The 16,083-nt window shown below is 42.9% G+C and overlaps 1 protein-coding gene across 5 annotated transcripts in view; it reads left to right on the top strand.

Annotated features, from left to right (window-relative positions):
• The window catches only part of oxsr1b (oxidative stress responsive kinase 1b), a 42,608-nt gene that overhangs the window by 5,337 nt on the left and 21,188 nt on the right, over positions 1-16,083 (top strand). For all 5 annotated transcript variants that reach the window (XM_034146030.1, XM_034146014.1, XM_034146005.1 and 2 more), the window contains exons 2-3: positions 2,623-2,735; positions 10,199-10,304. In XM_034146030.1, the coding sequence (XP_034001921.1) occupies positions 2,623-2,735; positions 10,199-10,304 (219 nt within the window). The remainder of the gene's footprint in view (positions 1-2,622; positions 2,736-10,198; positions 10,305-16,083) is intronic.

Here is a 16,083-nt window from a genome sequence, read left to right as displayed (position 1 = left end):
CATTGCTGGTATAATAACAACCTGGTACTAAGCACACAGGCATCTTGTTACAGTTATCTTATCTTAGCCAGCGCCATATAGATAGATTATATCTATATGGCGTTATCTTATCTTAGCTATCTCTATTTTAGTGGAGGAAAACAATTGTGACATCATTTACTCTGGGATTTGTAGTCTTTCTAGTTGCGTATTTTTCATAGTCTTATATTTCAACGGTTTTACGACAAACTGTGACTTTTTTGACTTGGAAATTATTTTTTAAGATTGACAAACATCATATGTGTAATTCGTGGCACAATTCAAACGGGATCGAAAGATAAGTTTTCTCTCTCCATTGACTTCAATGCATAATTTTTCCGAAATAAGGTCCCATACCCCGGAAGTAAGTGGGCGTGACTTCGCCACTCTATCGTAAAACAGCAGACCACTGGAATGCCCTGTTGACCAATCAGAATCAAGTATTCAACCGAGCAGTGTAATAATTTGGTTTTATCTAATCAGTACCACGAGACCTTGAGATTTAAATTGTTTCTTGTCATTTTAATGGTGTTTTAATGATTGAATGAAGTGTTATGCTGGTTCTTTGTCCGCGTCCTCAGTAAGCTTATCAATCTGTCGACTATTCCCTTGTGTTTTCCCATCTTTTAAAAGACTTCTTAGCCATGCACCAGAATAGAAAGAATGCAAACATTCCATACTGGGACGTCAACTCCCTAAAGAGCAAACATGTCAGCTATCGGCTTAACGGCAAAGCCTGCACACGAGTATTTAGGGTTAAACAGTACATTTGAAAGAGAAACCTCTTGCCTGTCTTACTTCGCCTGGTCGTAGTGTGATAATCTACAGGCTTCTCTTGTTTTGAGGAAACATGCTTACAGAAAACATTGGATGCTTTTTTCAAAGATCATGATTGTTTTGTCAATGCTTCCCTCACAGCGTGATCATGCTCTCTTCCCCTCTGTGACTGAGTTCAACATCCAGAGAGATGCAATTACATTTATGATATAATCAAACGTGTGCAAAGATTTAATCATGACGTGAAGTTACTTAAATGTACAGCAAATTGTATTTTTGAGAATGGACAAATTCACAAGTTTGTCGACAGAAGATCTTTGAAGTTGTGTTTTCACCTGTAGTCGTAACGAGCTGATCCTGTTCTCTTTTATTAAGTCATTTTAAAAACACTTTTTTCACTTTTTATTGTCATTATTTTTATGTAACAAAATGGTTTCTCTGCATTTGACCCATCCTAGTGTTAGGAGCAGTGGGCTGTCATTATGTATGGCGCCCGTGTAGGGAACGGTGCCTCTGTAGCACTTGTTCTTGCCGGGACTTGAACTGGTGACCTTCCAGTTGCCAAGCCAAGTCCCTATGGACCTCGCCCACTTAAATGCAGCCTTTACATTCGTTCCAGCAGATTAGATGTTGACTCTTTCAAAGCCCCGGCACTAATGCAGTTTCTGTGCCTCCTCCCAATTGGGATGAAGACGTTTTGTGACGATCTTATTTTCTACGACTGACTTGTGTCCCCCTGGGTGCATCGTAGTATAATCACTGCAGCTTTGCTTCAAACCTCAAAGGCTTCTCTGAGTATTTCATAATCATGTAACTGGATAGTAGAGACGTGACTCCTCTGAGCAGAGCAACCTTGTGCTAAGCTTGGAATGAATATCAAAGAGCATCAGGTCCATGTTAACTCAAGGTCCTGACTAGCTGCTGGATTTCTTTGAGACTAATTGGCTGGCCTTGGTGCCCCTTGACCTTGCGTGCTGCAAACCCCTCCCTTTTCCATCCTACTCACACTCACACTCACACTCACACTCACACTCACACTCACACTCACACTCACACTCACACACACACACACGCTCGCTCTCCCCGGCTTGTCCATCCACCCCTGACGACTGGCTGTTTGTTTGGAGGAATTTACACGCCAATGTGTACCAACAGAGCAACTGGCTCCCATCACTGGCCGCCCTCCAGGGGGTGTGTTTGGTGGTGGTGGTGGGGGGGCTATGGAGGATATATTTACAGCCCCTAGTTTTGAGCTATGGTGGAGTTATCTGTGATTTCTTTATTGCGGGATAGTTGTGCAACTCCAAGCATTAGATGGCACCCGCTAGAGCTTCAGGAAGTAGTCTTTATCAGCCATATTCAAGAAGAATTGCCCTTTTTCAAAAAAGCAGTGAACACAAACTTCAATGTGTGCCACGAATCTACAAAAGGGAATCTCTCTGACAACCCTAACCGTACCCTATCCTCCTGGGGAAGTCTGGTTTAAAAGAGTCACTCCCAACCCTCCATCAGGCAGGATTTGGGAAAGCTGATTCATAATTGATGAACAGAAAGTGAAGCTTTGCCAAAGAGAAATCGGATGAACTGTGAAAAGCAAAACTGTGCTTAACCTGCCTGAACTCGGGAGGATTTAAAAGTTATGATTAAAGTTTGTAGACGGGGTTAGGGAAGGGGCAGACAATTACACGAAGCCTCAGGATGTTAATATGACCTCAAATGATTGTGCCAAAGTTAATTTCCACAACAGCACTGGCAGTCTTATATACCAGATGATCATTACTATACTGAATATTAATCAAAGTGATGTATTTTTCTCGTGTGTTTCAGGGAGTGGGGCCACAGCAGTGGTTCAGGCAGCGTACTGTTTACCACGCAAGGAGAAGGTGGCCATCAAACGTATTAACCTCGAGAAGTGCCAGACGAGCATGGACGAACTCCTGGTAAGAAACACAACACACCCTTTATTTGTATCCTGATTACATTATCCTGTTACATGTAATATGTTACTTACCTATAGGCATGCCTATGGTTTTAAAGTGTACGTACAGTGCATTGCTAAGGTCATTCTGAAGGCTAGCTAGCCGCTGATGTGTAGCACGTTACACACCGAGATGGCAAAAGTACACGCATCCTTTACTCAAGTAGAAGTACAGATACTCGTGTTTAAAAATACTCTGGTAAAAGTAGAAGTACTGACTAAACTTCTTTACTCAAGTAAAAGGAAAGAGGGCTTTGAAATGTACTTCAGTAAAAAGTACCCATAACTAGCAGCTGTTTTAAAGAGTACCTGACCTCCCTTTATATTAATAGAACAATAATGTCATTGTTAGCTAATGAATGTTTCCATGCTGAACAACGGCAACATGACAACGTTTTCATTGGTCCCTCTTCTTTAGAGAAGACCAGGAAATGATGGATACACGGATCGTGTTCAAATCAATAGGCACGCAATGACTCTAAATAATAATGATCACGCCACCAAACACACATTCAAACTAAAGGAACCAGCCTGTTTGGAAAATGTAACAAGTAGAAAGTACAGGTATTTGGGTTCAACATGTAAAGAATGTACTTAAGTACAGTAACGAAGTATTTGTACTCCACTACTTCCCACCTCTGGTTACACAAACGTTCCTGCTAATGTCCCGTCGGTGGAGTTATCTGCCCGTGTGGTCCTCTCTCTTCAGATCCACCATCAACACGCTGTCTGCACCTCACATGCAGGCTGCAGCACACGTTTATTTACTTTATTACGTTCGTTCCCTCAGGTGTAACACGGACACCCTGTCAGCATTCCAGCCGCTGTCAATCAAACACACAGGAGGAAAAATGCATTTAAAACGTTTTTTGTTCTTAATTTATTGGATTTTTAAAATACTTTTTAAGATAAAACAAAGAAGAAAACACAAAAAGAGACATTAAGACATTAAAATAGCCCCCATACATCCAATCCCACCCACCCCTACCCCCAGACAGGGCTGCATCAAAGCAATGGAAAAAACACGCATTTCTGACGTATTAGGAATCACTAACTTGATGTGATTGTAGTTGGCCTTGTGTGTGATCAAAGGGGGCTGCTCCCTCGAACACACGGCTTATCTGTGGTCCGTGCATGTTGGTTCCCACCTCTGCTTTTCATTAGGAGCCCTCCTCCAATCATCCCTGTCACTTCAAACGCTATTCTGGTTGTTCTCTGAAGACTCCTCTTACTGCCAGGAAACTTTTGGACCCACCGCCATCTTTCTGCAAGGTGTCGTTATTTCTTCTTTGCAATCTCAGACCCCTGCTCATCGTTAACTGTAAGACATGAGCTTTAGCATTTAGCTCTCCTACATAAACACATGGAAAGGAGTTTTTAAGGTACATTTTTTTTATCCAACAAACAGCAAAAACTTGGCAAAACTGCATTGGTAAAAGTTAAGATAGGTAAAGTTATAACTAGTCGTCAGTGACCCTTTTGTTCCACATGTACCAGATGTTTTGGTGCTAACTGAGCCGTTGTCAACTTTGACCACTACGTGATTATTGGATGTTTCCTCTCATCGCTCACCACTTCCCAATCCAAAGTTCTGGGAAGTAGGAAATACATCTTGTGTATTTCGAGATCACGGCCTGGAGATTACTGGCAGATTTCCCACTACTCACTGGCGATACTGAACCCTAACCTTTCCCCAACCCCCCACGATTTTGCGGAGGATGAATCGGGGGAATGCTGCTCCCCGGATTCTCGGAGCAGGCGGTCACGTGGACTACAAGCGAGGTCGGATTTCCTGCCTGTGGTTTCCCCCCTAATTCCCCTACCCTAGTTCAACGGCAAGGAAGCATTACGTTGAACCCAGATCGCTCCTGAAGAGAATCCTCTTAGGATGTAATGCATTGCTTTAATGGCAAAAAAATATGTACCTTTTTGGCCGTTAACGTCTGTATTTTGGCTTCAGAGTGTCTTATAAACCTATTATTGGAGCTGAGGTTTATCTCTGATTATTTAAAAGCCAAAACAGCTCCCTAATTGGGCGACAGTAGCTCAGTCAGTATGGACTTGGCTTGGGAAGCAAAGGAGAATGTATATAGTATAGTTATTCAGAGCTGGATGTCTTTTCTCAGTATTAAGACTACGCAGTGTGTCTGTTCCTCAGTGGTTTCTCTAGTGTGTGTGTGTGTGTGTGTGTGTGTGTGTGTGTGTGTGTGTGTGTGTGTGTGTGTGTGTGTGTGTGTGTGTGTGTGTGTGTGTGTGTGTGTGTGTGGTGTGTGTGTGTGTGTGTGTGTGTGTGTGTGTGTGTGTGTGTGTGTGTGTGTGTGTGTGTGTGTGTGTGTGTGTGTGTGTGTGTGTGTGTGTGTGTGTGTGTGTGTGTGTGTGTGTGTGTGTGTGTGTGTGTGTGTGTGTGTGTGTGTGTGTGTGTGTGTGTGTGTGTGTGTGTGTGTGTGTGTGTGTGTGTGTGTGTGTTGTGTGTGTGTGATGTGTGTGTGTGTGTGTGTCGTGTGTGTGTGTGTGTGTGTGTGTGTGTGTGTGTGTGTGTGTGTGTGTGTGTGTGTGTGTGTGTGTGTGTGTGTGTGTGTGTGTGTGTGTGTGTGTGTGTGTGTGTGTGTGTGTGTGTGTGTGTGTGTGTGTGTCGTAACGTTGCTCCATAGTGGCTTCTCTGTGTGACTCTGTGGCACCAGTTTGTGACGGTATTCACTTTGTGACAATCGCTCGTTTATTTACTTTGGTGCTCAGTTTCAAGGTCTTCACGACACGCCAAATACTGACTGGTCAGATCTAATTCAGTATTAAAACAATAGTGTGGCCTGGTGTTTATCTCCTATACAATCTGAGAAGGCTTAACCAAACTGAGCTTGGATATAGCTTTTTTTAAATGTGTAATCCATCATATCACAATCAATATTTATTTACTTTTGAGATGTTGGAGAGATATCAGTCAATGCTTACAGACTCTATTAAGCAAAGTGATTTCCATTAGGGAGAGAGAGACAGTTTCATTAGATGTCTGCTCTGATGTTGTTATTGATCAGATGTTCAGAGTTTCTGCTCTGCTGTCTGGGCCCCACAAAAAACATTAAGAGGGAGAAAATGTTGATTTGTTTTGGCATATTTATTCATATGAACCAGAAAATGAGCAGAATAGGACCACTTTAACATCTGATAGATTGCATACAGCTAATTCATGCAAAAGCAGAGGAGGGAGAAATACACTATGCTAATGTTATGGAGCTTATGAGTGCAAAACAGATGGTCATTATTAAAAAGCGACTTGACAAATATGTCCGACACACGTTACCTTGATCTTCTGCTGCTTCAGTGACATTGATAGTGGTTATGTGCTGCAGACGGGCGTGTCACCTGTGGTTTGATTCAAAAAGCTCTGAATGCTTTGTATAGTAGGATAAGTGCTATACAACACTCACAATCAGACATCAAATCAAAAAGTACAATTGTTTATGTTCATATTTAGATCTAAAATAGATGGTTAAAGAACTCACTTTGGGGTCTGAAGCCCTTAATAGGCACTTATGGCGCATTTCCACTACAGCGCGGTTTAAGCGTGCCGTGCCCGGCCCGTTTTTGATTGCGTTTCCACTAGGCGTAGTTCCGGCTAGCGAGTACTTTTTCACAGTTTTCTGGCTCTCCAAAATCGAGGTTCTTTCCGGGCCAACAACCGGGCTGAGTATGCTAAACTAGTGAGAGAATCGCTGGCAACTACAACAAGATGAACATATTTGACCGTGATTTAATTGTAATACACGTTTCAAAATGATGCCGAAGTAACAACATACTGATACCGGTTAGTAAAAACCATGAATTAATGCTTTGACAAGTCTGCAGACAGACGGCAGGCGAAAAACCTTTTAAAATGCGTGTTTTCTGAATGGAGATCGGCTAAGCTAACGCAGTATATGCCCCGACCGTCCACACTCACAACAACGGCCTATACAGACATAAATAAAGCAGCGACTGTATTCACCATGACACAGGCAGTCTGTGGTTTGTACTTGTTTCACTTGTGTCTAGTTTCTGAACAGATATGAGGAGCTGTGAGCTCTGAGTGCTAACAGCTAACGGCTGATGTTGGTTTTGTGTTTCGCATTGAAGATGACGTCACGGCTTCGCCTACACTGCGTTACTATAGTTACTGCCCCAGTTCCTAAACTGTAATGGAAACGCAGCATAAAGTGAGCCTGGCCTAACAAGGCTTAACGAGGCCTAACTATACCGTACTAAGCCGAGCGAGGCCCGGCAGTGGAAAAGCGCCATTAATTATATTTGTCATATGGTTAATTAAATGTAGAAATGTGCCACTGTGGCTTAGACTTCTGCATTTTGAGGTAAAAATAAGAAGAAATTCTTTACTGGCTCTAAGAAACTAAAATACTTTTATTGTTTCCTGAACTGCTTGTATAAGTTTCATTTGTTCTATAAAGATAAGCTTATAGTACAACTGATGTTATGACTAAGTGCTGGATTTCTTGCAGAATAAATGACACTATGTACTTTTTAAAGGACTGTACAGAAAGATAAATACATGTTTAAAAAAAGTCCTTCACAAAGCAAACACATTCCATCAAATGTCAGTCATTTCCCTAAACAATGAGGACATTTCCACTGTCTTTGCTGTACAGTAGATTTACAGTGACCTAACCCCCCCCCCTCAACTCAACAACAAAGAGCCCCTGATCCACACATTGTCTGTCGGGGAAAGATGAGAAAACCTGCCAACTGCCAGAGCACGATATCCTCCTGTTCTCCCATTGTTGTTCCTTTCTGGGGTTACCCTGGCCCACAGAGCTGAGCTGACCTTCCCTTTCCACTGAGCTGAGAACAGGGGGGGGGGGGGGTGGGGTGTGAGGGGATCATTATTGTTCCCTCTCAGCCTGGAGCATACAGAGACAGAATGACAGTGGGGACGACACACAGAGATGGTGTCTGGACTGGGAGGTATTGGACAGCTTGTCAATTAGAAAACCATATTTATTTATTTTGTTAAACTTTGTGTGTTGGGTTTTTTCAACATCTCCAGGGTGTTGGAGCAAAACCAAACTCATAATATTTGGGAATCGATCAACCAATACAGAGACGAAACTCACTATGAATGGCGTCCAATCATAGACAATAAATTAAGTTGGAAACCGCATGTCAAAGCCAAAATATCCAAATCAATAGCAATTCTGAATAAAGATAAATACCTATGAAATTGAGCTTCCTTGTTTACGCTGTGCTGCTCCTTCATACTTCCATACATGATGTACTGTGTGGAGGTTTGGGGGAAGACATATAAAACAAATTAGGGCTGCACGATATTAGAAAAAAATGATATTGCGATATGAAAAAATACAGGAATTGAAGAAAAGACCGTTTGTTTTGTCCTCAAACCATCCTTTCTTGAACTTTCTTGAACTTCAATGCTATAAAATTGGTATTTTACGATATTTAACCGGATGAAGGATTTTAGTCACGGACTTCTGGATCTTATCAGAGCAACAAGCTGAGCTAGCTCGGTTATCCTGCTGTGATCTGATCGAGAATGGTTGTGATTGGTGGTTTGCTGTGCATGCTCTCATGTCAGGGGTACTTGAGTGAGTGACATGCAGTCACTCACTCAAGTACCCCTGACATGCAGTCACTCACTCAAGTACCCCTGACATGCAGTCACTCACTCAAGTACCCCTGACATGAGAGCCGCGCGAGTTTTCCTTTTGTAGCAAGCAGCAAAATAATTGTAACCTGACGTGTTTGAGTTAATTTGCCTACTTAATATCGCACGTCCTAAACAAATACACATCCTATCTTCATCCTGCAAAAAAGAGCCATACGAATGATACATAACACTACCTACAGAGAACCAACAAATACATTATTTATCAAACTTAAGACACTAAAACTACAAGACCTGGTTGACTATAAAACTATCCAATTTATGTTCAAAGCCATAAAATAAAAGAATGCGTTTCCTGCACATCCACCCTTACTATGACTCAGGTTTTAAACTGTCCTTTGTCGAGCGTTTTTTCCTCATTGCATCACGAGGCCTCTCTTGTCGAAGGCACTCACCGAACGCTCGATAGTGGTGACTCGGCAACAGATGCTGCTAATGCACACAGTGTGAGCTAAGCGTTTATGCTGATGGCACATTAGGCTTGCGTTTTGACCTACAAGCATCTATTGATTAATGCCTTTAACAAATGTTTACAGCCGCAGTGTTAAGGTTGAGGCTTGTGTGAGGCACGTGTCACGTTACAACACTCACTAGCCATTATAAAAAGCTGTTTTACATTTAAGGAATAAGGTTGTTTGTGGTGAAACCTGTAATTAGTGAGAAGATGGATATTGATTTTCAATAAAGAGATACTCATGATAAGCTTAGCACAAAGAGTGGAACAAGGGGAAATAGATAACAGTGTGACCTTGATCACTCCTTAGATTTGACAAAAAATTATCTAATTGAGTAATTTTTGAAATTACTACGAGGAACTTTCATTTTTGTGTTGATTTTGGCGACCCCTGTGGACAAATGCGGTATTGTTTCCAGTATATCTTAGGTATTGAGGCATCGGTACTCCATTAAGACTGTTTTATTTACAGTTTATTGTCCTTTTAAGTAATTTTAACTTTATATAACATGTACAAATGTTCCTTTGACAGGTCACTATACCTCAAGGGAGGTATCATGCAAGGATATCATTCAGGAGTGTAGTAGGGTTTGAACAAAGTGTCATCTATTAATCCACTACGATGGATACATTATTAATAGTTTTAAATAATATATATATACTATAATGTTTATGTGTTTATGGCAACACGTACTGCGACGCTGTGCATCAGTATGGATCCCGAATAACTCCTTCAGTCATTTGTCAAGTTAAGTGCACCAACAGAAGTGAATCAACCCACTCTGCAGTCAGCAAGATTTCATTTTTCTTAGCAAGCTCGTCTATCCTCAGATGACTTTAGCACTGTTGCTGACACACACACACACACACACACACACACACACACACACACACACACACACACACACACCGGCTGTTTTTCTTTCTTGTGCTTCTGCAGAGATGTGCATTTTGTTGACCTAGCCTATTTCTCTTCTGACTACCGACGTCATGAAGATCTTTAGACATTGCACTAGATTTCAAGAATAGCTGCAGCCTTGAAGGAAACACATTTATTGTGACTGCAGTCGGTGTATTTCCTCAGGGCTTTCTTCTCAAACGGCTTTATGGGATTCAGTGAGAAAGGTGTTTGAAGAAAACATAAGGAAAGGTTTATTGTTGTGTGTTTCATGGAGGCATCTTACAACCACTCTATTTGGCTCGAATATAAGTCATTAACCCGTTTCCACCTGCTCTTTTAGGTAATAAAGAACAGTCTGATTGATTGGTTTCTGTCTCTCTATTCTATTTCCTCCTACAGAAAGAGATCCAGGCCATGAGCCAGTGCCACCACCCCAACATTGTGTCTTACTACACCTCCTTCGTGGTGAAGGATGAGCTGTGGCTGGTCATGAAGCTGCTCGGAGGTAAGTGCATTTCACACACTTCCCCTTGACTCCTGCCTATCAATCTCAATCTTTTTACACAGTTTGTGAACACTCGTCCTTAAAGTCATAATCAGAGGGTCCAGAGCTCTTGGCAGGCGTCCCCTCGCGATGACAGTAGGCAGAGCTGCTGCTAGTGATTGCAGGGATAGTGACGGCACTGATCTTCATTGTGTCCCATGTGAGCTGCAGCTCTTTTCCGGCTTTAACTCGGTAACTAATGACAGGGCAGAGGTAATAACAGCCCCGCAGGCAGCCATGTGGCAGCGCTGCAATTAACTAGTGAGAGGAGCACGAAAAGGAGGCCACCACGGAGAGGAAGAGCGCACAATGCACCCGCTGCATCCGTCTCGTATTGTTTTGTTCGTTATGGAGTGTTTATGGCTCTGGATAAGCCTTTAAGAGTGTTTGAGGCTATAACAGCGCTTAAGGCATGAAGGTGAATGTGACCTAAACAAAGCATTTGACAGGTTTGTGAGGGAGAGCGTCGTCTAACAATGGGAAGATTGATGGTGTGATTCCCAGCTCCTGCAGTCAACATGTCGATGTATCCTCGGGCAAGATACTTATCCCCAAATAGTTCCTGATGGTATGACCGATGGTGTGTGAATGTAAGGTGCCGTTTACACGAGGACAAAACGGCTTGTATCTGCATAGTTTCTCTTACGTATAGCCCTATTATTTACACGAGGCCGTAACAAACGGACCCCACAAACGATAACGGGTCCCAAGGTGGATAGATTTGCAAACGAAACGCTCTGGGGGGGTCAAAGGAGTCCGTGTAATCGCCTCGATACGAATATTTCCTGAAAAAATAACGATAGCCCCGCCTCTCCCCGCCTCTGCTGCTCACTGCTGTAGCATGGCCAGTAGCTACTGCTAGTGCTACTGCTACTGACCATGCTACAGATATTAGTGCAAAATCTACAGCTCCTCTACCACAACCATCAGCAACAAGTGGACATGGAGAATTACATGAACTACATGTTGCTAAATCCACGGCGGGGCGTAAACAGAAGGGTAGCCATGGCAACATTGCTGCGGGGCTGCTCCGGGGTCTTCTTCGCTGCTTTTGGTGTATTTTGTGGCGGAAGTTACAGCGCCACTTACAGTCCCGGCATATGTACTACAGCGTTTCCAGCGGCCTCGTTTGAACAGACACGTTAAATGAAACGAATGCATGTGAACGGAAGACTTTTTTGAAAGTGCATACTGTGCATAAACGCAAACGTTCCCGTGTGCATATGGCCTAAGTCTCCTTGCGTCTACACCTCTTTGGATGAATCCCGACGTGTAAATGTAATCTGAATCAGAATCAGAATTCCTTTATGAGTCCCGCAGCGGGGAAATGTACAGTGTTGCAACAAAAGGTAAAAAAAGGCCTCCAATATAAAGACTTAACAAGTGACACAAGTAACATATTTAAGTGTTGAGACATTATACACGTTTTTGGACAATTTATAAAATGTAAAAGCGCTTTGAAGGATCATAAACGCTGTAAAAACTCTTTCTCAATGCAGTCCTTTTCCCATTTACAAGCAAGAACTACCCTGATAAAAGGAATGGTCTTTAAATTCCTTTTTGTTTCATTTTGTAATCCTGTTTTTCAGTCTCAAACACAAGTCTACACAGACACATGTTTACACCCTCTCATCATGCCCCCCTGTTCAAACAGCGTCCCAGTGTAACGGTTAATGCCCATGTGGCATGCCTTGCTCTCTGGGAAACCCTGGAGCAGCTTGGCAGCCGCCCTGCAGCTGGCGGGCGGGGGGGGGGGGGGGGGGCACAGAGCCCGCCATGCGACGCACGAGCAGCAGGAGCTGACACCACTTCAGACTGCCTCGCTCTCCTTCCCGTTAAACACAGGCCCTTGATGTGGAGTTTTATTGTGCAGAGTAATTAAATGATGGCCATGGCGACGTCTGCCATGGAGACGGGCTTCAAATTAGGTTTATAGACCATCGCTCCACGGGGCAGAGCATACCGTCAGAAACCCTCCACCCTCCGCCTTTGTCCTCTGCTATTGAAACACTGTTAACAGTTGATCTGACAAAGCTGTGGCATGTTTTGATACCCGCAGCGTTTGTATGTAAAGTGCTATGATGGATCACCATTCCTGCAGTACAGGTGTCATTCCTTTTAGAGAAGAATGCTGTCGGACTACGTGACGTTGGTTAAGCAATATTTGTAAAACTCCAAACACACAGAGAGCTCAGTTTATGCAGAATAATTGCAGACATTTCTAAATAACTTAAACGTGTGTCTGGGCTGCCGCAATGCAACCCATACTGATGGCATGCTACATTTGCGATAACGTTTCTTAGCGGTCGGCTGTCGGTATGCCGCTGCTGTTTTATTGGCTTATGGCACTTATAGAAGGTATGTCACTCATGTTGCACTGGCAGATGCCCGGCAGCGTGATACTGAACCCCAGGGTGCACTGCAGCAGTTGCCAGGGCGTATGTGGGAAGATACTGGAGTAGCACAGCTTAATTAAGAACAAAAATGACTTTATTGTTAAGTAAGCAATACATATTTTGTACGGAAAGATAACACGGGACACAGTATGCATGGACATATTTACGTACGTACATGCATACATGTGCCGCCTCATATTTAGCAGGACAGCAGAACTGACCACAATCAGCAGATACAGAATAAAACATACATTTTAGACCGATGCATTTTGTCCGAAGCCTCGAGGATGTTCTGTATTCTTCAAGTTTTTCTGGAGTTTTACTTTTTCAGACTTTTTCTATTCTCCATGCACCTTTTTAAAGTAGTGGAAGTTGAGCTGGAACTCCCCATGGCATCTAGGAACAAAGTTTGTAAGCAAGCAGGAAAGTAAAAAAGATACTCAATGACAGTAGTGGAAGTATGACTGCAACTTGACTAGGGCTGTGCAATTAATCGTATTTTAATCGCAATTACGATTTTGGCCTGCCACAATTACGAAAACAACATAATCGAAAAAAACAATTATTTTGCTTTGCTAGGTTGTGACTGCAACATATTTGATCTAATAAATGTTGGTCTCATTTATTTTTATTTATCATATTTATATGTTTTGTGGAAGTGCGCTCCAAAATATTTGTTGATCTTGTTTATTGGTATTTATTATTTTTGATATTATTTATTTAAATGTAAATATAAATGTATCATTTATTTAATTTATTTTTGTATTGGTTTTTCAGTTGAATTATACGTTCAGGGAAATCAACAGTTAAAAAGATACTGTTCAAATTATTATTTGTATTTGTTTTAAAGTTCAATAAATTGATTTTTTCAAAGTCAATGAATAATCGTATTTAATAATCGTGATATCAATTATTGACCCAAATAATCGTGATTATGATTTTTGCCATAATCGCACAGCCCTAAACTTGACTACCACTGAAAGAGTCCTTCCTTCATCTTTGACACTGTTGTACCCTTGAACCCCCTTTTACAAATAGGAAAGGGTAAGCCTCTTAGATACAAGTCTCAGTGTGTCCGTTTGTGAACTTGTGTATCTTCTATAAAAACCGAATCAATGCCAAACCTATTGCTGAGTTTTTTGCGGTAGGTAGGTGCACTGCTTTTCAAGAAATTCCTGTTCTGATTGTGACATGAGAACAACTGTTTCATTAGAGCGAGGCATAACTTGTCACTGACTGAATACTCCCTGACAGGCAGCCTCTGCTCCCCACTGAGACAGAATATGAGTCACGGTAAAGCAAGCCAGTGCAATGTGTTCCCTGGAGATGAATGCCCTCTCTGGCTCACTTCACCGCTGCCCGGCTCAATTAAAGGCCACTCCATTCAAGGCATTATTGACTGTTTCAATTTAGCATTTGAAAGGACTTGGTGGAGTTTGGAGCCAGTGGATTTGTCACATCATGATGTCACCTTATACTTATGCCAGGAGGCTGACAAAAGAGCTGTGATTGGGACTCAAATACTTCTGTTTGGTTTCCTCGGGGCATTTTCAGTCTCTCTTCTACGCCTTCCACCTATGCCTCTCCCATGCCTCACCCTCCCACTCCCCTTTCCAGCTTCTGCTTGGCATTCCCCATCGGCCTTTAGCACAGTTGGCAGCACCAGCTTTGATCTCCCTCGTCCGCTTTCCCCTCCTCCCTCCTTCCTCACCCCCTCTCTCTCATCCTCTCCCTCGGTCTCAAAGCTCCGGCTCTGACCAGGAGAACGGAAAAGACTAAGTGGGATTTCTCTGGATGAAGTGAGAGTTAAAATGAAATGGCTTTACACCTTCACAGTTTGGGTTAGAAATCCAGAAAAAGACGGGGGGGGGGGGGGGAGATTTGATTAATCCAGCTTGAAACTGAACTGAGGATTTGGCTTTTCCCTGAGTTTTTATTCTCTACTCTTTCAAGACTTACTTTATCCCCTGTGGTTTGTATAACTTTTCCTCTTACGGGTTTGGATAGGCAGCATACAAACCAGGCCAACAGGTGTCATTTCTCTTTTCCCCATGCATAATAAACCTTTGGGTTGTGGAGCTGTCGGCATGTTGGAGCCACCTAATGAAGCGTGGAGAATTCAATCAGATGGATTTGAAAGAGGCTGACATTTAATGATCCTCCAAAGCCTGAACCACGCTGTGTGTGCTGTGCACTTCGAAACATTTTCTCCAATCGGTGCCACCTCAGCTTCAGGGAACTGTGCGTCATTTGTCTGCTTTTGATTATATATGCCAACACTTTCCAATGGAAGTTGAATGAGAAGATTGATATCACTCTACGTTAGGGTTATGCTGCATTCACATGATTGCTTTGCGATGAAAACAGCTATTTAAGTTGCACCTAGTGGGGTTTTTGCTCTTTCCATAGAAGCAAAGTCAATGCTGAGCTGTTTTCCTATTATCATGTGAATACAGCTTTAGGGTTCAACATTTGTCACCCATTGGTTTAATTTAGTCAGTAACCAACCATACTATCTGCAGTTTTTAATCTTCTCACCTAATTCTAGCAATTCCCAATGTGTCTTTTATTTCTTTTTCAATAAACAGGGTTGTCATTTTTCATATGCAGTCGAGTAAACAGGGATAGGTTCCTGCACATTACCTTAATCGCCTCTCTCTCGTGTATTCAAACCTTTAATTTGTTGCCTCATTAGGACTACATCTCCCCCTTCTCTTCACTAACCCTCCTTCCCTCAGCACCCTCTCCATTGTCCCCTCCCCTCCTCCTCCCTCGCACCATTTCACAAAAAAGCGATGAGCATCAGTCTGAGTGCAGAAGCATTGAGAGAGGAGAGAAAAGGTCTCCCTTTCCTCAAAGAGCCGTCGCATCAGAGACATTCCTCTCACACGTTCTCTATCTCTACGCTCAGACACACTGCCTTTCCAAAGCCGTCCTCTCTTTGAAGGGTTTTCACTGCTGAATCACATTTTCTGCCGTGCACCGTCACTCTAAACGAACCCGATGAACCCACCGTCTCTCCCTCCCTCCCTCCTCTCTCGCTCTGCCTCCGTCTCGCTCTCTGCAATAACGCTGTCTAGTCTCAGTTGGCTCGTCTCTCCCTTAGCCCAACGCTAAAACGCAATCAATTCAGTCCTGGAAGTGTGTGTGTGTGTGTGTGTGTGTGTGTGTGTGTGTGTGTGTGTGTGTGTGTGTGTGTGTGTGTGTGTGTGTGTGTGTGTGTGTGTGTGTGTGTGTGTGTGTGTGTGTGTGTGTGTGTGTGTGTGTGTGTGTGTGTGTGTGTGTGGTGTGTGTGTGTGTGTGTGTGTGTGGTGTGTGTGTGGGTGTGTGTGTGTGTGTGTGTG

This window comes from Trematomus bernacchii, unplaced genomic scaffold, assembly GCF_902827165.1.
Source record: "Trematomus bernacchii unplaced genomic scaffold, fTreBer1.1, whole genome shotgun sequence".
In the NCBI taxonomy this organism is placed as follows: domain Eukaryota; kingdom Metazoa; phylum Chordata; class Actinopteri; order Perciformes; family Nototheniidae; genus Trematomus; species Trematomus bernacchii.
Note: the sequence above shows the minus strand (reverse complement) of the source record. Positions and strands in the feature narration are given on the sequence as shown.